This window comes from Diprion similis, chromosome 11, assembly GCF_021155765.1.
Source record: "Diprion similis isolate iyDipSimi1 chromosome 11, iyDipSimi1.1, whole genome shotgun sequence".
NCBI lineage: Eukaryota > Metazoa > Arthropoda > Insecta > Hymenoptera > Diprionidae > Diprion > Diprion similis.
Genome location: NC_060115.1, coordinates 3,948,714 through 3,974,060, shown reverse-complemented (window position 1 = coordinate 3,974,060; position 25,347 = coordinate 3,948,714). Strand labels below are relative to the sequence as shown.

The 25,347-nt window shown below is 41.1% G+C and overlaps 2 protein-coding genes across 7 annotated transcripts in view; one reads left to right on the top strand and one right to left on the bottom strand.

Annotated features, from left to right (window-relative positions):
* Positions 1 to 25,347, bottom strand: part of LOC124412217 (teneurin-a) — a 497,247-nt gene that overhangs the window by 113,457 nt on the left and 358,443 nt on the right. For all 6 annotated transcript variants that reach the window (XM_046891912.1, XM_046891915.1, XM_046891916.1 and 3 more), the window contains one exon: positions 19,514 to 19,589. In XM_046891912.1, the coding sequence (XP_046747868.1) occupies positions 19,514 to 19,589 (76 nt within the window). The remainder of the gene's footprint in view (positions 1 to 19,513; positions 19,590 to 25,347) is intronic.
* The window catches only part of LOC124412224, a 204,480-nt gene that overhangs the window by 124,831 nt on the left and 54,302 nt on the right, over positions 1 to 25,347 (top strand). The gene's annotated exons all lie outside the window — the stretch shown is intronic.

The following is a 25,347-nucleotide window of genomic DNA, read 5'->3' as shown; positions in this document are numbered from 1 at the left end:
TCGCGACGACCGTCTGTTCAACTTTATATATCGTGTACATGTATGTACCTACCAACGTTTGTTTATGTATCGGTGCACTTGTAGGCGTCGTCTGTCGTCGACGCACAGGTCGTCCATTTAGCCAAGATTCAGAGCCGGTAATGAAATTGTATTGACAGGAAACCGGGGGTGAGAGAAAGAGGGCGAGAGACGAGAGGAGGGTGAATTCATTCGATTTTCCCAAAATTCTATTTCACTTCAGTCTTCTACCTTTACTTATTCCATATATTTTTTTTACCTTATTTCCGTTTTTTTTTCTTATCAGCCACTTTTCTTTTTTCAAAAGATCGAAGTTATTTTTTGTATTTACATGTGGTTTTCTCCCTTTTTGTTTTTTTCTTCTTCTTCTTCTTCTTCTTCTTCTTCTTATCAATATCTCGCGTCTTTCGATTCGCAGACTTTGCGCTTCTGAAGGGTAAAATTCTTTTGCCGTTCTTACACCGTCTGTAGTTTATGTGTAGTGAGAAAAAATTTATTCGTGATCGTTTAATATTTACCAATGAGTCGTGATGAGAATTTCTAATTTCATAAAGGGAACAGAGAATTTTCGTATAGATATATGTATGTGTATCCTTTCATGTAGAGGGGTAGCTTTCTCGAAAATGAATTTTTACCTTAAATATTGACGGGTTTGTTTCAATAAATTTATTTTTAACAATAATAATTTACATCATATTGCCACAATTACTCTCAAATATTGAAAAATCTATTAGCATACTATCAGGAATAGCAAATAACCGCAAGGAAATATATTAAAAAGTATTCTAAATATAGAAAAAAAATGGATGCAAAAATTTCGCGAGGCCATATGGCTATACGGCCGTAAAAAGGATTAGAAAATATTAGCCAATTATTCCACGTCAGACTGCTGGTATACCTACATAATTAGGTATCGTGTCACGGAGATGAAAAAAAAAAAAACGTCTTACACATGTGACGCGTGCATAAAAAGCTCTCATCGTCATAAGGGAATTGGACAGGATGACGTCGAAGTGTGAAAGAAGAAGAGAAGACGAGAAAAAACATAACGTCTTCATTTTAAAGTCCACGTGGAAAATTCGCGTGCGGTAAGCACGTGACGAGGTGACGCGACGCCGGTGTCGTTCTGCATCCTCGACATTCGTTGATACCGGGTAGCGCTGGTTGCCAGGGTGACGGGTGGTGCAGAGCGACGAATCGCGCGTTACCTGGGAAACCCCGACGGCATCGTCGTCGTATCGGGAAAGCGGGAGAGGTTAGTCCGTCGTTTCGCATCCCTGATCGGAGGAGGAAGAGCTCAGTGTGGATGCCGATCCATGTCAGGTTAGGTATATTACGGCAGGGGGGGGGGGGGGGGGGGGGGCAATTGAAACGACCCCGCGTGTTCTCCTGCTGATCCTGTTGCCGATCCCGATCCCGAATGTCATGTCGTCTGGTAATTATATCGACGCGAAATTACGGTCCAGGGCTACTCGAGGATCGTTCGGCCAACCCTTCCGGAAACGACCCTTGCGCCTCTCTCACCCCCGAGAGTTCACCTCTTTCATCCAAATCATCCTCCCCCCCCCCCCCCCCCCCTCTCATGCAGGGATCCACCGCATCATCTATAACGATTCTTACTTTCGGAAAATCAGACTTGATTACTACGGTCCCACGGGACGTTCTCCTGATGGATCGTTCGTTATTAAAAGCAGCTGCTTAATGCGACCTATTATACATAGCACGGAAAGGCTGTTGATATACGTATATATATATATATATATATATGTATGTATGTATACGTGAGTGTTCCTCGATACTCGATATCATCCCTCGTTGCAGTTGATGCATTTTCATTATTCTTGGAAAGAAAAAAAAAAGGAGGGATTATAAGAGTTTGTAAATTATTTTCTGCAACGTTTCGCGGTATTGTAACAAGTTTTGCGTACCTATATACATACGCTGTATAGTATAACAAGGGCAGAGGAACAACCCTGGAGCACGTTAATTCTGAAACTCTCTTCGCTATTTGCACTTTACTTTCGAGTTTCGAAACTAGTGCCTATATATGTACCAGCTATGTATGCACCCATGTATGTATTTATTATATACATCCCTCGGTTGGTTTTCTCGGTTTCTCTATACTTTCCACCACCACCACCACCACCACCACCACCACCACCACGAACACCGTCGTTCGGAGGAGTCGTTCTCTTGTTTAAACATCCATGAACTTTTACTCCATTGGTCTTATCCGGAATCGTAGCCAAAAATAACACTGCAGAGTATACGTGTAGGCAATACCCACCGGATACTCAACAAGTCACGTGATGCACGATGCACCGATCCGTGCATGCTCAATACTCGACGCGATCTTATTCCTCCAGCCCATTTTATCCGTGGTTTGAATTTTCAATAATAAGAAAAGAAGATGGATAAATTTGCAGCCTGTGATGCGAAGAACAGTCTGAACAAGAATAAATCGGATAGCGATGAAATCGAAATAGCACCTCAAGTTTAGGTCAGTTTGCGGCGGTGAATTACGAGAAAGACAATTGGAGGGGTGAAGGTGGCGTAAGCCGAAGACGAGTGACTGCTGTTCGTCTAGCTTAGGACGCCGGGCTGGAGGGTGGAGGGTGGGGGGTGGAGGGTGGAGGGTGGTGGGTGGGGGGTGGAGGGTGGAGGGTGGAGGGTGAAGAGGTTCGTAATATGAGTTTGTGCTGCCCGTGTAACGCGAGGCAGATCATAACGCTTTCTCGTAATGCGGGCCATCTGTCTGGATCGCGCTTCACCGTCGATGAAGGTGTGTTAGTGTGTGTGTGAGTGAGTGTGTGTGTGTGTGTGTGTGCCTGCGTGTCTCTCCCGGTGTAGAATTCGAGGTATTCCAGGTCTGCGCTCGAGCCATCGGGAAATCCGAAAGCTTAATTTCCCGTGAAATTGTACATCGCATGTGTCTATATACACGTAACCATCTACCATCTACGTCTTGTCTTCGTTTCAAGCACGGTTTTATATCGTGTGGATTTTATCTTCAATTTCTACACCACCGCAGGGTATCTTAGGATCGTTTATTTCTATACGTATTCCAAATTACACCAGATTTTCTAACCCCGATTCTACTTTACCTCTCTTACCGCGTAGGTTTTATATTTATGCGATGTCGAAAGAGAAATTTGTTTCAACGACAAATACTGTAATAACTCTGCTCAAATCAAACTTCCAATAATTTAGGTTAGTCGGACCGGTGAACCGAGGAATCGGATCAGCTGATGATCGGTTGCTTTCATTTTCGAACTTTCAAAGCCTTGTAGTCACATTTTACCCACGAGACCTTGTTGAAATAAAAATTCACTTCTAATCGGTGTAATATTTATCCCGAATAAATGTAATACATCCTTTTGTTTATGAAATAAAAATCGTGTCCACGCGTCATAGAAAAACTTGTAGGCATATAAATTATCTAATGAATTAAATTTATATTCGAGGTCTGATTCGAATTGAATTTAATTGTGTTGGATCGGTGAGAATTGGGGAACGTAATTACGTAAGCGGGGACATCTTGTGAAAATATAACCGCAACCGCGAATTGGACGGCGTTCAACTTGGAAAACTGTTTATCAAGACTAAATTGGAATTACCCTATCTTCCGTCGGCGGTGCCCACTCGTGTTTTGTTACATTACAAACCCTTCAACCCTTTACATACACACGCCCACCCCACCCCACCCCCAGTGGGAAAACTTATTTGCATGACACCCTTGTGATACCTATACATATGTATATATTCTGCATACTCCGGGGAGACGCGAAGGTCAGAGAATGCCTTTTCGCGTACAATCTAACCCTGCCAGGGTGAAAGCGGGGATGCTTATAAATACAGAGAAACGCATAAGTAACCTTAATATTACATATATATCTCGTTGAAATTTCTCGCGGATCAAAGCTTGGCTACGTTTCTTCTTTGAACCGCGAAGCGTTTCGACGTTCCTCGCGTCTTTCATGTATATATGTAATATATGTAATATTAAATCTAATGTTTATTCAAAATTTCTGTAAAAACTTTTGATGCGTTCCAAATGCGCATAACGTTTACCGTGCATACATATATATATATATATATATATATATATATATATATATATATATATATGTGTGTGTGTGTGTGTACTTTATATTAATACGCCGGGGTGAAAAGTTTTTTGGGAAATTATTACGTTTACATTCTTTTTTTTTTTTTTTACTTTACTTTTTTCTATTCTTTATCGTTCTATTCTGCGGTCCGGAAGGGGGGGGGGGGGATAATCATGCGCGAGAAATTCTTTCCAGCCTTTTGCTCTGTGGGCAAGTTTTTTACTCGCTATCCGATCAACGTTTTACACTAACGTGCGGTGTCTATTTTGAGCCGCGAATGAATGCGACGCTTTTTTTTTTCCTCCTTTTACTTCTCCTCCACCTTTTTTTCCTTTCTTCTTCAATTCTTATCTGGATGCAATTATGCACCCTCACGAGGGGCTACGCGGCAGCGATCAGTCCGGGAATTGAGTACGGACCGATTGCTGCTAAGCTGACGAGGGGATCTTTTAGCGCCAGCTAGGGTAGGCATGGGTGGGTACCAGCATATATATATATATATATATGTATATACGTATACAGTATACTGCTTTACATATCATTCCGTCGTCGAATAACTCCATTTTATTGATTGGCGTAGGCTCAAGAGGGGCTTGGCTGGGTAGGTATTTTTTTTTTTGAATTTTATTTCATTTAATTTTTTACCCGTTTTTATACCCCTCGTCTCGAACACAAGCTTTTGTAAAACTCATCGACTTGCGAATTTTGCGTAATCTATTAATTTATCTGCGAAGCGATTTTCTCAGACCCCCGCGTAGTCAAACACTGAAGGAAAAAAAAAAAAAAAAAAAAAAAAAAACAACACGGAGGTAACAAACAGGAAAAGTTTGGACGTATAAGTGGGTAAAAAAGAAAAAGAAAGAAAAAAAAAAAATGTACCAATTAATTACGAGCCAGGCGACGTCATTCTTACCGCAGCATAACTCAGCTATTCCGGCTGCAATTATACGCTGTATTATAAGTGGGCCGAAAATAAAACTCTAAAGAGAAGTTATGGAGTCGTATAGGAGTGAGAAATGAAAAAGTGACTGAGAGAGAGGAGACGAATAGTTTATGAGAAGGGGGAAGATGCATAAATGAGTCATTGCCGTGTAGAGCTTTGACTGCTTTTTCGTTTCTTTATTTTTTTTTTAAGTCGTGGTTTTTTTTTTGGCTTTTTTTTTTTTTTTTTTTTTTTTGGTTCGTTTCTTTTTTCTCTCGTATTTTTCCTTTCTCGCCCTGCATCTCAAAAGCTATACGCTGCTGCAGCGTAAGAGAAATACGAGGACAAATATTGATATCCGTCAAATTATCATCCCGTATCGCGACGCCGTTTCCCCTGCAGTTATATAGAGATCACGTCGAGAGTCGAGAGTCGGGACGAGAACCGCCTCCTTATCTCTCGGCGTCGAGTGCGTCTTAAAATAATCCTTACTAGTGCAGCACCCCATGCTCGAACGAGTTGCACCAGACCGAGGGATGCTGCATCTTGAGGACCCTTTTCCCTAACCCCCACCTTTACTTCCACCCCCTCCTCCTCCCCCGGGACGCTAATGCTCGCCTCGGTATCTAACAAGGGCACTCTTTTATGCATCGGTTCTTAGTTTTCTCATCTTCTCATCGTTGTTTGTTTTAAATGTCATCTTGAAAAAATAAATCATTAGGTTTCTCGAGGAGGTTGGTTCGCTGAGAATAGAGACGGGCAGACGTTCTTTGGTGGACGATAGTCTTACGCGTTTAGCTTTTTAAGCTGAGATGAATTATTTTGAATAAAAAAAAAAATAAAAAAAATAAAAAAAATAAAATAAGATAAATTAAAATAATAACAGAATTGTGAAGGACGGTTTAGATATTGATATCTACTTTGTTTCTGGAACGATTTCATCGATTTCACTCGGCAATGACGCATTTTATTCAAGAAACTAAGGAAAGCTTCGTTTTTCTCTTTCTTTCTGGCACAATAAATTTGTTTCATTGTCTGCAACTACTTTGCTGGAAATAGTTTTCTAAGCAAAACAAACCATCGTAGAGTGAAATCAAACGATTGTGTTAGTTCTAACGACTTCGAAGCGTGACTTATCAAATCAAGTATCAATATTTAAGCTCTTGTTTATAATTCCAGTACCATACTGTGTGGTTTCTTTTTTTGAATGTAGCTTTAAAGATCTTGCGATTAAGATAATTTGATAAATCCTCAATCTACGACTATTTCGTGATATAATTGATAAAAAGTATTAATCTTCTTCGGCCAATCGATTTCCTTAAGATGGGTGAAAGAATAGCTAGATCGACATATCTAAACGTCGATTTGCCAAAGATTTTTGATCAGTTAAAAAATAGCGATCCATTTGATTTCGACGTTGAAGTAGGTAGGAAGAATAGTACTATTTCTTGGGCCTCTTTCTCTCGTTTCATTTTTACCTCACACCCGGTGTGTTTTTCTCGATCAATCTTCGTCGGGTGGTTTTGGATAGATTTACCGAGGCATAGAAGTTATATATACGGGATATTATAAACATTTACGTTCTGCGTGTGAAAAAATTAAAAAAACAGGAATAATTATACATATGTATAAGAAAGAATGAAAACGTACTAAAGAAGAGAGAGAAAAAGAAGAAAAAAGAAGAAAAAAGAAACTACAAAGAAAAGTAACGTCGCCGGAATTATTTTTGACGTTGGGCAGGCTACCCCTGCGGCAACCAGACCACCAGCCGCACCCCCATTATCGCGGATAATTAAGGGATTTAATATTCCAAAGTGTTGAGCCGCGAGCTGCGAACTCTTCGCTCTCAGCGTGTGCATAAAAAACGTTTCAGAAATTAACTCGCCGCGCAGCTATATCCGTAACCACCACCACCACCACTTTTCCACAGCACGCCTCGTACCTACTCTGCAAGATTGTCTCTCTCTCTCTCTCTCTCTCTCTCATCTCCTTGGCCGCCTCTTTTTTCCCGCAGAACCTTCAACAATAGGGTTGATATAATTTTACCCGCGAATCAGGGGTAAAAACGAAGGGAGAAAAATGTTCAAAGAAAAACGGGGTAGAAGAGGACGGTGGTGAAAAAAAAAGAATAGAAAAAATACACCCGGGTCTCATGGAACTGGTGAAACCATTTGTCTCAATTCAAACAACTTTCATCCCTTCCAGCTCTCGCGGTGTTATTTATTTATTTTATTTTATTTTTCTCATACATATATGTGTATACTTTTAATTATCTCACTTTTTGTCCTACATTTTTATAGGAAAAATATAAAAAAGTAGTTCGAATTTACTAAATTTTGTAGCAAATTTATTGTATTTGCAAATTTATAAAGTTCCGTAAATAAAATTTTAACAATCTAAGGCTGTGTTCACACGAAATTTCCAAGATTCTTCTGTTTTGTGCGGCATTCACTTACGATACGGACAGTAGTCGAGGCACATGTGGAAGTTGTTAAACGTTTGTCACCACTCGCGAGGGTCGCCACGGGCGCCGCCAGACATCGCGTAAGAGGATGTTTTATTTAAATTGGGCGCGGAATGATAATTGGCCAAGGAACTTGCCTCGGCCTCGTTCGAAATTCTCCTCTCTTTTTATCTCACCATCCCGCCTCTTCTTCGCCCCTTCACCCCCTCCAGGCTCCGTTTCCCCCCTCCTGATCCTCCTCCTCGACTTCCCTGCGGCACGTTTTTCAACCGAAAGTTTATTGTGGTTCGGGATCGCGTTTTAGACATTCTTCAAATTCCTTTCCGCGGTTCTTCCACAGACCCACCTCCTCCCTCCTCCACCCCCTTCGCATGCCCTCCAACCACATCGATGTTTATACACACCGTTTGAGATATTTCGAATGGATCTATACAGGCTTGAAAAATTTTGGCAAACGATCCGCCACATATAATCGCGTGTAATACGTTCACGCAGTCGTCGTCACTTGGACATTTGTCAAAACGAAAGGAAAAGAAAGAAGAGAAATAAATGAAAAAAACATTAATAAACTAAACCAAAGATTTACACGTAAGTAAACAATTAACAAAGTGATGAGTTATTTTTATTTTCGGTACGCTGAGTTTATTTTTTATTGTGTTATATTGATGGAAAAAAAAAGAAAGGAAAAAAAAATCATGTTCATAAAAATAAAAAATAGAACCACCGTAACTCGAAGTGGCAGATCGCTAACAGCGCTAAAACTGGATTACATCGTGTAACTTTTCGTAGAATGCAAGGGTAGAGAAGTTTTAATCAAAACAAAAGCATCGCTTGTGTAATAAAACGGACGAAAAATAGCTGTGCAGGTACAGAATGTGTAAATTTTTATACTCATGGTATAATATTGTTTGCAATTTGTATAATAAGCGTGCGGAGAGGCGTCAGTTCAACTATCTTTTTCCACGATTCAGGTTGTAATTTTTTTTTTTTTTTTTGAGCTTTATTTTGTTGTTAGGATTCGCCCGATTCATCCGATTTGCAAAATGCATCGTGTAGCCTGCGGGAGGATATTTATTTGAAAATAGAGCGTATAATATCGGTGGTAGAAATTACGGTGCAGATTGAGTTGTCGCTTAGATTGCTTTATTGGATCATCGGACTGGAGAAGCGAACGAATCAGCAATAGTCGATATACAGTTTGCAGAGGCAAACGCTAATTGAATAATCATCGAACTTCTCGTTGCGACAAATGGCGCCTATGATTAATGTTGCGATCTGATGCGGTCGATGTATAAGTTTCAAGTTTTTCATCATTTTGATTTTTTTCTGTTAGCATTAAAAAACGATTTAGCTCAAAGTCGAATCACAATTTTTATAGATTTGGTAAGCCTTTTAGAACTAAATCAAATCCAGCGATGGAGAAATTCTTTTTCTTCAAATTATTTTCATTCTGTATCTTTCAACTAAGATATCCGATTTTTTTTCAGAATTTTCCTGAACCTATATCCAAAAGTTATATATGTTTTTCAAGTTGAAAAAAGTTGTTTTAATGTAACAGATCCTCGTTTTATATACTATGTATATTTTTTTAATGAAATTTGACAATATTCTAAAAACTAGAGTATTTTTTCTCGAGAGAAAAAATGAATTTTAAATAGCCTATAAAATTAGAAATGAGAATGATAATTATACGTAATTATTTTACGACTATTTAATTTAGCTGCACTTTTCCAACTTGTCTCCAATCGTCTCTTTGAAAAAAATCTGACGAGTTAAACTTTTGTTATGAATTTTTGACACGCGTGTCTACTGGGAGTGAACCGTTTGTTTATCTGTAATTTATAATTTTTTCGCTCAATATCGTTTTCCGCAAAGCGTCTTGAGCGAGGAATCGCAGGGCTATAATGTTAGATCCCCTCGTGAATATTAATTTCAGAGGTAACAGTGTGAGTTTTAGAAGCAAGACCGTGTAAAATATACCGAGCGAATTGTTATTTCAGAAGGAGTTTGCCTCGATGCATCGGAGCTGTGTTGCACATACCTACCTGGATACATAATGTATACATCTTATATTCCGTGCTGCGGGAATAAATCGTTGGCTCGTAAAGAACACGTCTTATTATATACCCCTTACACCACAGACTCTGTGAACCTTTCGCTTTAAACTCCGGGAACTCGGTGAAAATATAATTACGCGGTTTAACGAGCGGGCTGATCGCGCAATCAACTTTCAATTAACATTATCATACCTCGGGGATGTATAACCTTTTGTTATTAGGGTAAAAAAAAAAAACATCGGAGAATCTTTGGCCAAGCGCGAAACTGAGAAACTGAGATGCAGAGATTCGATTCGCTAAAGTGTTCTTCATCACTGTAGATTCCTCGCCAGCGATATCGCCAGCACGTGCAATTCTGCCGAACCAACTGCGTCAGGTATTTGAATTTGAATTATTTTTTTTTTTTCTTTTTTGTTTTTGTTGTTTTGTTTCTTTCAAACTCGCCTGCAGCCACTCGAAATTCAAAGGAGTTCATCGCGGTGGGCGTTACGAATGACCCGGATAATTGATGGAATTCTAAATCGGCTCTGCGCATGGCGTTGAAGCGGCGTAGTTAAAAATACCCTCATCGATATACCAACACATATGTGCTTATATATCCTATGCCGAACGAGTCGATTCGCGAAAAGTTTGCCTCGCGAGAAATGCGAGGAATTCTATTTCGCTATAATTATTCCCTATTCTCTGTCTATATATATACACATATATTAGGATCGGCCAAAAAAGACTTTTTTTTTTTTCGTTAGTCACCATGAAAATATCCTTCACGATGAGGGAAAAAAAAATTCTGTAAAAGTTTGAGCGGTTTTCCATATATTTACCGTTTAAGTAAGACAGGAAATTTCATTTTTTTTTTATTTTGGAATTTTATTACTCAACAACGAATTGGTGTATCGTAAATAACAATATGTGTTTTTGTAGAAAATTGAAGGATCTACAGAATAGATGTCCTGCAATTTTTTCGTAAATCTATCGCTTCAAAAGTTAATTGAGGTTAAAAATTTAATATTTCTAATGTTCGTGCATTCTTATTTATTGAAACATTGAAATTTTCCAAAAATTTCCGATTCCTTAAGCAAGAAATAAATTTTTCAACCTAAACTATTGTACAAAATTTATATTTTTAACAAATTTAACGAGAAGCATTCGACGCCTGCCTGCAGAGACTGGATAAAGTTATAATTCTGATAATAATCATGCGATATAAATTTCCACCACTACGTAGGTACCGCGCCATTTTGATGAATTCGAAGATTATAACCAGTGGAATGGTAAACGATTTCTCGCCCTTCGCGGAGAGGGATGAAGAATACCGACGACGCGGGGGTTGACGGGGTGAAATCCTCCCCTCCACCCCCTGCCGTCGGAGGCGGCGAGCCGAGGCTCGTTTGGCTGATCCGACGGAAAGGCAGACTTATCTAACACGCACCTCGGCGGATGTAAGTTATCGAGGTCGGTCGAAAATTTTAACCAATCGATCGGTTTGCCCGCAACGCCGGTTGGTTGGTTCTTCGACCGCGTATAGGTAAATTCGATCTGCAACCCCGGGGGCAAAATCGGTGCGAAGCAAGCCGTCTTCTTCCTTCCCAGCTTCTTCGGCTTTTCATGTTAACTTTATCGCGTATTGACGATATTTTACAATAAGGTTCTTTGATATATGAGGGATTTTGCTTATATTTGAAAGTTTCGCCGTTACCGAGGCGACCGCCGCGTTGTGGAGGCTTCTCCGCAACTCCTAGTGAGGGGGTGGTTCGTGCGCCCCGGCAACCCTTGTTTTATTACACCTACACCTACACCTACACCTACACCTACACCCAGACGATCGGAGGCTGATGCATTCCTGTCGAATGTGTGAGAGAGGAGCTGGGAAAATACATATACACACGCGTTCTTTAGGCACCGACGTAACTATATGTATATACCTACCTACCTACCTACCTACCTACCTACCTTCACCCTCCTCTCGATCACGGCTCGCTTATACTTCCTTCTTCGTTTCGCCTTGGTTTATGGCAGAAGTATAACCTCGGTGCTGTATTACAAGAACCGGGGTAAGCTTTCATAAATCTTAAGGCTAACGCGATAAAGGTGCCCGAACTTGCTTCGCCTCTTTTGTACATGATAAGAGGAACAACTTTGTAGGCGATACACGGAAACCTTGACGCGCTCTTCGAGAAGAGGGAGAGAGATGAAAAAATTAAAATAAAAAATAAAATCCCTCGCGACCGCGTCGAAGCCATTTTTTATTCTCTCTTATGAAATTATTATTAATTGCAGCAATATTATGTCCACGGAGAGTTTATCATACGACGACATGTGTGTCAATCTAAACATTGTTTATTTTTTTGTTTAAAAATCTATAGTTCGGCTACAGTAAACGTATTAATATAAATCGAATCGATGCATGTGTAGTGGAAAATTTATTTTCGCAAAATGTGGACTTGACGAAGTTGTATAAATATTAGAAATCTTGGGGTTGAAATATAGTCTAGTTTCAAGAGCGTAGCAACGACTTGTTTCAAAGTTTGCAAAAGTAACTTGCATTATATATATACAATATATGTATATAGGTATACGGTAGGTATAAGCCTATAGAGAGTAGAGACATACAACGACTTGAAGGTATATCGAAAGGGACGAACGAGAGATCCGTGGGATCAAATTTGAATAATCTCTGGCAGAAGAGAAAAGCGGAGTTATCAAGTCTGACAGCTTTCAAACTTGCCCGATAAATTTTATACACCCCCTCCCCCCCCCACACACACACACATAATATATGCATAAGTAAATTATATCTATAACATGTATTAAAAATCAGAAAGTGGTTGCGATTTTTGCGAAGCAATTCCAGCTGCAGTCAGGTTGTGTTTTTTTTTTTTTTTTACTTGTTTTCTTTCTCTCTCTTTTTGTTCTCTTTTCACCTTTCTCGATTCATTTTCACTGCCACCCCCTTTTTTTCTTTTTTCCACCTCATTTTCCGTATCTCGTATACCCTATATGCACGTACATATGTATATATCTATAGTCGTTTCCGGTATTCGCGTTTAACGCCGTCGACCGACCCCCCAAACTAAACCACACAAGTGCCTACCTCTACTCCCATGACGATTATTGTTTATGACCGCGGGATAACTTGATTCGGGGTACTTGGCTCGGGAGGAATTATTATCTTCTGTTGGTTGGAAAGTAGCGTTGAAAAGTATTTGAGTTAGGCAGGTTTTAATACATGCGTACAGACGTGTGGAGATTAGAGAATTTTTTTTCTGTTTCATTGCTGGTAATGTACTTCTTTTTCTTTTCACTCGCGTGACACTGCGGACGTGCATCGATTAATTATGACACACCTTATCCTGTGGAACAATAAATCGGGCTCATCATTCTACTTTCTCTTTTGATTTTGCAAAAAATAATTGAACTTACGGATGGGTAAGAAAGATTGCGATTTAAAGTTTAAAGTAAACTTCAAAGTGCCTATCGTTGATGCACGCGTTTAAGAGGACGGTGAACTAGAGATGAAAATACGAGATGCTGATGATGATGCTGTTGCTGGCTTTGGATGCCAGTGGATACTGCGAAGTCAAAGACTGCACGGAGAACCTCGAGGAATGGCGCAAATTGAAACAAGGATTAAGACGTCCGGGTGGCTCAAGGCTTCCTCATCCTCCAGTCAACCCTCCCACTTCCGCTCCTACTTTCCCTCTCTCTCTCTCTCTCTCTCTCTCTCTCTCTCGCTCTCTCTGTTGATTAATTTAAATAGTTTCCCGCGGTGTGGTTCAGACAAAGGAACCAAGTGCCGCTGTAACTGACTTCAGTCGGGATGTTTGCCAGTCCTGGTAGGACTACTGCCGGGATCGAGGAGAGTTAAAGTGGATGCAGCAGACTGCGTGATGAAGTTTGATGGGAATTTTCTCACGTCCCGCAAACTTCTTCACCGCAATTACCGCACCGTGTCTTGGAACATACTTAGGATTGTGTTTCGAGTTTTTTAACCCCCAGGCAATTATAATTGCCGGAAATGAGATGCGTCGCATTCAGTTTACGGCGCAGGCATACGTTTTGGCCATTCCAAAGAGCTGCCGGACGAATGGATGCAAAATTGTCGCGAAGAAATGAAACTGAATGAAGCAAGAGAGGAGGAAAGAAGGAAGGAAGGAAGGGGAACTTGCAGTGTTTCTTTCTTGGACTCACATCCCGTCGAACGTCGTTGCCTGGCGACCAAAGCGTATCTTCCGTCTGGATGACCCGCTGTGTTTCCCAAGGTGGTACGTGTACAAACTACCCCTTCCTCCCCGGCTTCCTTTCCCCTTTCGTTCTTCCAATTTATTGTACCTGCCATTCAACGCCGGATGAGTTTTGGATTCCTCGAAATAAGATGGATGACGATTCTTCCTGCCCGATCCCTCCAGCAACCCCCCCCCCCCCCCCCCCCCCCCGGCCCATTGTATGTTCTACTCTACGTGTTACTTCTCTCGGAGCCGTGAGAGTGTCGGTGGAAAGATCGAGAAGAAGAAAAAGAAGAAGAAGAAGAAGAAGAAGATCTGAAGAGCCGCGGATCCTTTCTTCAATTCGAATCCTTTCCAAGCTATATGATTATATCATTATCTCAGTCGTTCAAGCTTTCAATCGTCACGATTTCTATTTTAGAAACATATTTAAAAATCAGCGTGGTGTAAATTGTAGAAGTGAAGGTGGGAGAGAGAGAGAGAGAAGGTTGGCCAGACGAGGGTGGAGAGGGGTGGCTAATTCGAGACAGCTCTCGCGCTGACAGCCTTGTCGTTGTCGTCGATGAAGAAGAAGAAGAAGAAGAAGAAGAAAGAGAAGAGGGATAAGAATACGAAGAAGTTCAGCTCGGTCCCGAGGCCTGTTCAACATTCTAAATATTTCAAAAGTTGGACTCATTTGAATTGGAACATCTTTAGGCGAGAAACCCCGGTTTCCACATCGGTACCAGCCCTGTTCCAGCAGAGTTCTACGGAGTTTCTCGAGGGTGGTGGCGGAGGAGGAGGAGGAGGGGGGGGGGGGCAGAGCGCCCTCCGTACTTACACCCCCGACTGCCAGTGCCGTTCCCAGGATTTTCGTGACTGTTGTCTTACCCTCATCTACCACCCCTACGAACCAGAAGGAAGATTCTTTCCTCTCCTACTTTCACCCCGCGCGCAAAGCTCCAGTCCGATTGATTTAGATTCTTGAAACTTTTAGCGCCGAAGTTTCGTCCTTCCATTTCTCTCATTCTCTTCCTCTCTTGTTCACTCATTTTGTATACCCTTTTACTCTTTTACATTTTGACCTGAAATTTAGGCTTACATATTGATGGGAATACACCATTCGGTTATCGCGCGATGTGCAGATCATTATTACTACTATTATTATCACTGTTTGGATAACCGAAAAACGGACAAAATTTTCAACGGACGCGACGAGTATACAAAATTTCCTCGAGATATTTCGAACCGAGTTCCGAACGAGATCCACGTTAATTTCCGGGGACCGGAAGACGAGGAAAATCTTCCTTGCCAAAAAGGTGATGGTATACCACCTTACTCTCTCTCGTTCTCTCTCTCTCTCTCTCTTTCGTTCTCTTTAACACGGACGTCGTGTCTGTGTGTGTGTACATCTACCTGCAGCCACTTCTTGAGCAAACTTCTGTTTCTATTTTATTAGAGGGGCGGGATCTTGAACGAAGGGGGGGGGGGGGGGTAGAGGCTTTATACGTGTCTCTCCGCACACCCGCTTTCAGATATTACAGAATGAGTCGGGGCTGTGAATTCAGCTTGATTTCGCACCGATAACAAGAACTTATACATTACACACACAAATGCACATACACACACACACACACATGTGTATGTACATACACACATTGGAACGACGAGGAGGACTCTGATTAAATGCAATAAACCGAATCAAGAGTTTCTTTTCAGCATCCGCGAGTATATATATATATATATATATATATGCATGTGTACGTACAGGTATATACGTGTGAGTTCGTGTGTGTGTACACGAGGTGAGCTACGCTCTCTTTTGATCAATCGGAATTCAAATCCTCTCGATATTCCGCGTGGAGAATTGCGTATATATATGTATGTATGTATATATATATGCGGATTATAAATCTGCAGTACTCGCGTCAAAGAAACGGTTATATATATATATATATATATGTAATACCGAAGCTACATAGTGCAAGCGCGGTGAACTTTTTCCGCCCGCAGCACGCTTTTCACCAAGCGCTAATATATATAGTATATATAATAATATATATATATATATATATATATATATGTATTATACCGTTTTGCGTACCTCTGAATATACGATATTATACGATATTATTACGCGACAGACGGCCAAAGTCTCTTTAATCTCCGCACACTGAAATTTGCAAACGTTTCCATTAAATCGACGCTTTCTTCCTTCAATCAAGACTCTCGGCAAAATGCTGGAGGGAAGATTTTTTTCATGCAAATTGAATTATAAGAATTTTCTTTTCCAAGCATTGCTCACGTGCTGGGCTAGTACTTTTTTCTGGGGAAACAGGCGCAAGCACGATGCTGGATAAATAGATAGATTGATAGATAGATAGATAGATAGATAGATAGATAGATAGATAAATTTTCACGGTGTATCTTTCCGTTAGCTCGTTAGCGGCTCCCTGAGCACCTGTCAGTCGCTCGTTGGCTCGTTAGTTTTCTCACGTCTAAGGATATAAACGGAGGAATAAGGCGAACGATGAAGATTCTTGCGTCCGCGTCATTGAGAAAAGATTTTATTCAATTTATCTTTTCTTTTTCTGTTTTTTTTTTTATTGTTTTTTTTATTATTATTTCGGTTTGAACAAATTTTGTTTGATCCAGTGGACAGTGAAGGAAACAAGTGGAACCTTTAGTCCTATTAAAAAAACTTGATTTCTTTCGCCGTATTCGATTGACCGTTATTTTTGCCAAGTTCAACAAACTTTTTTTTGTGTATATGCATCGTGGTGCAATGTTAAAGAAAAATAACTAATCCAGGTCTGCTTCGAGGATAGCGTGCAGGACTTGTCGAGTGTGTTCCGCTTATTCACGCCACTCGTGTTCTTCTTCCTTGTCGGTTGTGTCCTGGAGAGACGTCTAAGGACCGTCTCGAGTCGAGTTGCAGAGTCAGGCGAAGGAGCGCCTTTCGATAACTATAACGAGGATCGATAACTCCTCGACGGATTTTTATGTTCTCATTCTTACCTCTCGGTGTCTGGAATTTAAATATTGATTCGAAACGCGTCGGAGGAGGTGGTCCGACGTTCGAATTACAACGCAGACTTGGTATGATGCTCGAAAAGAAGAAACGTTTCATTGAATCAAACGAATGTCGTTAATTCCGTCAACGATTCTATAACTGAATATTTTTCTCATCGATTTCAAAATTTGAAATCACTTATCTCTGCGACACATTGTATTAATAATGAGGTAACTTCTCTTAAATGCTTATGTCGCATTAAAAAGTCCCGCGAGATGAGGTGGATTTCGCAGGATCGTAAACTGGCATGGTAAAAAAATAATGGAGGACTGTTAAAACGATGGCTACAACAATTGTGCAGGTAGGAAATCGCCGGTATAGAGATTTCCTGTAACACACATGTGGGATGGCGGGGGCTGCTGGAAACGACATGCAATGCGGTCGGTCTGTTTTAGATTATAGCCGACAGTTGATCCTCGGAACGATGTATATAACCGCGGAGATTTAAGGGGGCACTTTTCGTCATTCTGTTGCTGCCTGACGTCGCGTCGCGTCGTGACGCCGCGTACGGAGTCCTATATTAAACCTGATCTTAGCCTTTTACCGGGCTTCCTTATGTCCAGGGTAACAAACCAGTCGAGATTGGCTCGTTAAATGTCACGACACCGTATTACCTGCAACCGGTGCCTATTTACTCCACACTCACACACTCACACACACATATTCTACGTGTGATTTCCTCAAGGCCCACTTCTCGGCCTTATTCTCGCGTCTTCGTTCCCACCGTACGTCCATTTCAGGTATAAAATAACGCCGTAGGGGATGAATGGAAGCTTCACCCTCGAGCTTTAAAGCTTCGAGCGAAAAAGCTTATGTATACGCGCGCACTTTGCGAGGACCAATCGAATCGGTGAGACGAAATAAGTATCGTCGTGTTTTTGCGGTTGCAGTTTGGGCTGTTTTTAGAAAAATGTTGAAATTCTGAAGGTTTTTTAAAGAAGAATTTGGCCGTATAACGAATCTTTGCAGAGTTTGAGAGGAGTTAAATAGGGGAGAAGGTTTCATCTATGTAGGTATTGTATATACTGCAAAAGGGTGCGTCTGCGTTTCGAGGTAAGTCTTGCAACTCTAAGGATCAAAAGACTGAAACTTTCTGTTGTTTAAGAGAGGGCCAAACTTTCGTGAAATTAATTTTCTCTTTCTTGTAGTTTTACGCTGTAACAAGTCAAGCATTCCTGCTTAGAATCGGAACAATTACTGAAGCGAATTTGACCTGTTGTATCAGTCACGTGGTGTGCTTCTTCGCCAATTACATCTGTCCTCTCGGAAAGTCTCTCTCTCTCTCTCTGTTTATTGGTGAATTTCTCGAGATCACAACGTGTAAACTACAATCTTTGAACTCATGCGAAATTCTAAGTGTTCGTCAAAACGTATCACGAAGAAGTAAAGATATCGCGTAGTCAGAATTTTGGCGTCGACGACGGTTGATCACTCGAGTCGAAGAACGTTATTCAACGTCTGGATTGAAGGCGACAGATTGAATAAACCCAAACGGGTACAATCAAAAAATTGCCAGACAATTTTGAACCATACAACTTTAATCAATTCAAGTAGTTCAACAGGTCGTCGGTTGGATGAATAAACAACTTAGAATATAGAGATTTATCGTGAATCCTGCATAACAATTTACAAATCAAATAAATGCATCAATAATTAAATTTATGACAATGACCATCACACGAAGCTTAGGATAAAGTAGATGAATTTTTTATTTTTCAATTCATTTAGATGATGAACAAAATAAAAATCTGATAACAAGCTGATGTAATAACAATCGAATGTATATCCTTGCTATGATCTGTTTCTCTATTATTTTTCCGATTCAATTTATCGAAGTCTCATTGAAACTGATTAGTCACAAATCGGAGGGATAATCTGATGCAGAAATTGCAGATCTTAGTTAATCTCCTATCAAGTATTTTACATATATACAGTAAATTCCTCCCTAAAACTAAGCTCATTGAATATTATTTCCAATGATTAACGCAGACATTCACCGTTCATGTTCATAAGTACGCGCGATGCCGATTAATATCGTTTTCGCAGATCGTATATTCCCAAGGATGCAAGTGCAGGTCGAATAGATGTCCTCGAGTCGAGAGGCGTGTATCTATCTATGGAGTAGAGATTTCGAAGTTGAGGATCGCTCGACGTCCGGGGGGTGAATGCCGGCTCGATCCCCCTGATATGCAAAAATGTCAACGACATCCGCTGACGGGCGGGGCGTATTTCATCCACCATGAATGTAGATTTTCCCGGACTCTGTATATCCGGTATCCGATAATCCCGGTGTAGCCTGTCTCGATTCTACAAGACACGGATAATGCGGATTTTTCTACGCTCCAAGCAAACAGCAGACGAACTCGAGACCTGGAAATAGAAGCGCGGAAAAAACAACTTCCGGAACTTCCGGAATCGACGATTTTCACGGATAACGCCATTTTCCCAAATTATGATCAACCAGTTGCCTTGGAAATCCGGTTGAAATTCTGCACATTGACGCTGGTCCAGGACCACCAAACTCGACGAGGTCATTGACCCGTTTGCCGCCAGCCGAACGAAATCAACCCAACTCAGGTTGGGCTGGGCTCAGGCACACCCAGTCCAACCTGCGCCCATATTTACATCCGCACCCATACACGCGTGTAAATATGTGCAGAGGACTCACCTGGTGAGAGTCGGAGTCGCTGCCACCCCTGGTGAACGCGCCGGATAACTCCGCGGACTTCCGGACATCAAGTATTCTGAAACAGATGGAAATTCGTATTGAGTTGGAGAATTTATTCTTATATGTATATATAGAACTGCACTTGGATTTCGTTTCGAGGAAGGTTTCGAAGGTCCACGACTCGGATGGATCCGTTTCAGACCTACCCTGAATCACTGATTTCAAATATCGTGGTTATCTTATGGGTGCTTGAGTCTGAACCTTTATTTACTATCGTCACGCACATTTCGGTAAAGTCAAACTTGATGCTTCGTCGATGTTTCTCGTTTCTCGCAATCAGGTTTTCCACCAGGTTTATCGCGTCTCTGAGCCTGTATTTCAAGGAATTGGATAATTTATCCGCGTGCAATTATACTGGCATTCGAATCACCGCGACGGAGAAACTATTTTGAGAACGTCGCAGAGGGTATGACGAGTGGCTACCGCGTTGCGTAACTTGCGTTTAATTAGCGAAGCTCCCAGGTAACGCGACCCGGATTGAATACCCAGGTGCTCCTTCGGGCGGCGGCGTGGCGGTAATCGGTAAGCCGTTAAACTGGTAAACTGTAAATTGGTGAGTCGGTGTATACAAGCGGCTGGATGAGGGATAATTATATCTGACTAATGAGAGAAATGAATACACCCACTGGCTTGTCGCCCATCCTCCACCATCCGCCCATCACCCGCATTATACCTACACAAGATGTCTACGTCCCGCTCTGTGAACGGCTCGTTGTTAGTCGCTAGTAGATATTATATACTTATTTAATTCTCGGAGCTGCCTGATGAACAACGCCATGATATGAAAATTTTGACGAAACGAAGATAATGAACGGCGGAGGGGGGAGAAAAATAAAATTCTATAACGTGACCAAATTAAAACCATTTATATACCTATGCTATAATATCGAAAAGAAATACAATTACATCCAACTTGCATGATTAAGCAAGCAGAAACTTTTTTTTTTTTTGGAACAAAAAATGAAGGAAAATAATGATTGATGAAATACCAAAGAATAGAGAAGATAATTAGTCCAGAATTGAATGGAATTCGGATTAATTAATTAACGTTGTTGTTTGTTTAATCCGTAAATTGATCGGCGCTTCTTCGAATCGAGGGCAGTGCAGCAGTTTCACCCTGGTTTTCTGTACCCAGCTGGTTCGTCGTTGGGGGTCTCGGTGCTCGCGGCGAGAGAATCAATTTCACGTTTCCACATCCTGCGTATTACATATTACGTACATGTGTACGTAATGTATAAGCTGTTTTATATAGAATTCGGATCGTCCGTTGGCCATTTTGGCCATTAGAGGGACCTCGTAGTCGTTACTCGCCTCGCACGATCATCAAACTTTCCGGATTAGTACTCTAAATTCTAAAGACTCTTATCAACCTGCGGCAGGGGTTAATAGATGATTAATTTTCCACGCTGATATACCAAAAAATTAGCCAAGATCCTTATCTTTACAATCGATAAAATTAGCTAACAAAATTTTCTCAAACAACGGTCAGACGTCCTGTGTAAAGGCTGGTAAATACGAGTCCTAGGACTATCAGGTTTCACATAGCAAAGCTTTTCGGTCTGCATGGGATCGAAAGACCGGATGCTGCCGTAAGATGCACTGTGACAAGTTACTCAGAGTCCCCCCCCCCCCCCCCCCCTCCCGTATCTTCTCGAATATTTCTCACCACCGATATCAGGGTTGAAAATCGATGGAATTAAGTAACAGCTGAGGGGGAGGGGGAGGGGGAGGGAGGAGTGGCATTGCGTATGTATTCCAATGGAGCCGATTAGTTTGGGCTATACATCGGCTCTAGTCCCGATGATAAATAACGAGAAATAGGGCTCATCCTTGGGTATATTGGAATTTGGTTTAATTAGAAACGGTTTTACAGAGAGCCTATCTCGGGGCGTTAATTCCGACACGTCTGGTCTTACGCGAAGTGAGATTCTGGTCGTAGATAAAGATGGGCGAAGCATGGAGCCGAAGACACAGTCTCGGCTCGAATAAGTGGAATACAGGTGTTCGAACCTAAGGCGGCTTCCATAAGAACCATGGGATCTCAGGGCAGAACACCGGCCAGCCTTACGCCTCTTGCCTCTTGCCTCTCGTCTCTCGTCTCTCGTCTCTCGACGATTTGTCATTGTCCAATGTTCGAGGAACCTTTTTTCGCCCGGCATCTTGTAGCCGCGAGCTACGGGATATACGGACCGATGAATTTTCCCCGACTTTTTTTTTTTTTTGCCTCCCCTATCCTACTTCGTAAGGGTAAAAATTCTCCTCACTGCGATTATTTTTTTTAATCACTTGTTAATTTTTTGGTTTTTTTTCTTCATACACTTTTATTATGTCCTATTTTTCCGCTCATTGAATGTAGTATACGAAACGATGAGAATGAATCTAAGAAAGCCTTGTATAGTGGCAAACGTGTACCTAATGGTGTTTATTATTATTTATTATACGATTATGTAATACGATGTTGTCGATGCATGGCTCAAGTGTGGGAAAAAACCCTTTCGAACGGATAGAAATTATTGCCTCTCTTATATTCAACATTATTTTTCTTTCATTCGAGGACTCGGGGACTGCTACATTCGTGTAATATGCATAGAAACATTCCGTGAATGAGAATTGAAGGAAGAAGTAGTAAGCGAAGGAAGAAAAAAAATTGGAAAGCAATGGGAGAAATTCCGACGAATTCATTGGTACGTGATAATTGTACGCGTGGGCGTGTGAAAGGTGCGCTAAGTATGTAAAGATTAATCGGACCGTGTTTAGGAATCTTGCAAGGCAGGTACCTGCTTACAATTCTTACAATTGGGTAAAAGAAAGTGAAAAAGATCGTCGGTGACTCTCTCAAAATTCTCTGTTTACCTGTCGTTGGGGGAGAACATTTTTTTTTATCGTTAATTGCTAATCAGAATAATCAATAAAACATTTGTAAAATCGAATTTTTATAGAGTCTCTAGGTAATTGAATTCTCCTTGGAATATTCGTTGAAAAATTCATCCGATCCAATTTTTGTTAATTCAAAAATGCTAGATTTTGGAAAGAAACAGTTTCCTCAGGCTGATGTTCAAACAAACTGACTTCCAATTGTTTCAACCGATAAGAGATGCTTCCATTGCAGGTTATTCCGTGTCTCGTATCTTTGGCTTCTCTTCGTAACATTTTGGCAAGGATAATATTGGCTCTGCTAGTTAGAGTTGACGAAGATCGTAGGTATCGAGGTTGATTCGTGGTGCTGGTTTTACAGAACGTGGAGCATCGCGTGGCATCGATAGCTTTAACAGAAGGGGGGGGGGGGGGGGAGGAGGAGGAAGGAGAGACGAAAGGAGCGTCGGAAATCCTGCAGCTATAGGAAATCGAGCGGAATTTTCAGGGGAAAATCCTTCGACGAGGGAACAATTTGATGGGCTTTCGTCGTTGCTTAGCAATTACTTACGGGAATCGTATTTGTTTTGTACACCGTTGCCTCGGCGATGAGACGCCGCGACGCAACCCGACGCGTCGCGACGTTATGATACCGTCGCGCAGGGGGAAATCGGGTGACGATATTGAAACTTTTCGATACGAGGCTTACGGCGCACTTTTTCTACGAAACGCTTTTTATACAGAGCTACAGTTTTTCTATATTCACAGTATTTGGAATGGGTGAAAAAAACTTTGTCCCTATAATTAAACGACGGAATTTATTCTCTTTTTGCGGGCTTATTAGACTAATAATTCTCGCCGAGCGATTGGAGGAAGCCAGGAATTTCGCTTTAACGAATTTGACAAAAAAATAAAAATAATTATTTAATTAATATTTAGTTGCATCGATATTCAATTTATTGTTTCACTCGACAAAAGTCTTCTGCCGAATCGAGCGAGATAACAGTTTGTTGCTCTTTCATTTTATGTATTTTGGGAAAATTTTGTTTTTGAAAAATCAACCAAGATTTCAAAATGGAATTATTTATTTGTCTCACATTTTCTGCATTCGATTATGCTTAATATGCATATCAACCTTTAAAACGAACATATAACTCGAAAACAAGAAGATATGTTGAAGCAAATCAGAACGTAGATTCGTAAAATAAGAAAATTTATATCTTTTCAAAATCATCAACTTTTTCAAATTTTAAATAGAAATTTTTTTTCAAAACTCGCGAAACTGCGGAGTAGGTACAAAATGAGACAAGTGTTTCAAAGAATACTTAGTTTGGCAAAGAAATAAAAAAAATGAAAAAATGTAACTGAAAATCTTGTTCGATTTCGCGGGAGAAATGGTCCGCTTATAAATTCTCGACGCGCACAACTAGCGTGACTAGGAATCGTCGGGACTCGTCGGCTACTCTGGTAGGACGTCATTTCCTCGGCTTAATTGAGAATCCCGTGATCCCGTGAACTTTTACAAAGACGCCCCTGGGAGTAAGAAAATGTTGAAAGTCGTGTCCTGCACGGGATTCCGTCGACCCTCGCGCGCGACACACGCGGCCGCTCGTCCCATTGTCAAATTTAATATCTCGCCCCTTATTCTCCGGGCAATCCGAGCCAGAGGTTGGATTTTCCTCAAAGGCTACTCACGGCCGGAGTCCGCCCCAAGTTTCTACCCTGTATCCCCAATTTCTCTTCCTTGTCAGTGTATCTCTCTTCATCCCCTTCCCAGCGAGCTTCGCCCGCTTCACCCGCTTCACCCTTCGGGGGTGGAAACCCTAACCAAGGTAATACACTGCCACTCTCCTGCCTCGGGCTTAAATAATAGAAAACATTTGGCGCAGTGGCCTATATGATTTGTTCGCGCCGAGCCGGAGCCGAGATTTGCAAGATTCAGGCTGCAGAGCCAGGCTCCGAGTTAACTCGGGCCTCGGTTTCCTCGCTTTTCTCGCTTTCCTCACTTTCCTCGCACACCGCGGGAAAATCACAATGTAGCTAATTCGTTGCGACGAAATATTATACGGCGATGACGAAGGGGGGAATAACTTTTAATCTCATCACTTCTTATATGTTAATCTATGTGTATATATACGACGAGGAAACGTCGGCGTCGCGTCGTTCGAATTTTTCCTCAATTTCACACCATCCGTCGTGTATATGCATGGAGAAATTGGACTTATTTATTAAACGCGATCTTGATATAAAAATTATGCCAACTCTCTGCAGACGAGGGAAGAAAAAAATCAAATATGGTTAAACTCGCTGCAATTCATCCCTTGCGATACTAGATTTTTCAGTAGAGAAACACATCGCGGTTTTCAGACATCTACGCACTACTTTATTTACATTTTAAATCCATTAGGGGATATATTCTTGACGAGGAACTCGGTCGTTATAAATCATTCACTCTCGTTCCTCGACATTAACATTACACTCTTATACTCTCCTACGGCTATACCGTATTCCTACATAATGCCGGGATAGTGCGCTGACGGCTGGGCACTATTTTTTTTAGCCTGCATCCACGTGCCAGCCCCTTTATATATCTCCTTTCAAGTGTACGCGGCTGACGGTTCTTCGATTGTAATAATTACTTTCGTTAGAAACGTGACTGTCAAATGCAGATGAAACGGTAGAATAATGGTAGAATATTGAAGGAAGCTGCGGTTTCTTTATTATTTAATCAAAAAATGTTATGATTTTTTATTTATCTATTTATTTATTCATTTTTTTGTAAAACTTTTTCATCCTCTGATTCTTCTCGTCTTTTCACTCTTGGCTTGTCTTTTTGATATAGTTTTTTACACTTTTTTCTTTTATATATTCATATTATCGGCTTCTTCGTAGAATCAATTTTCGCCACTTGAGGCCTTTTA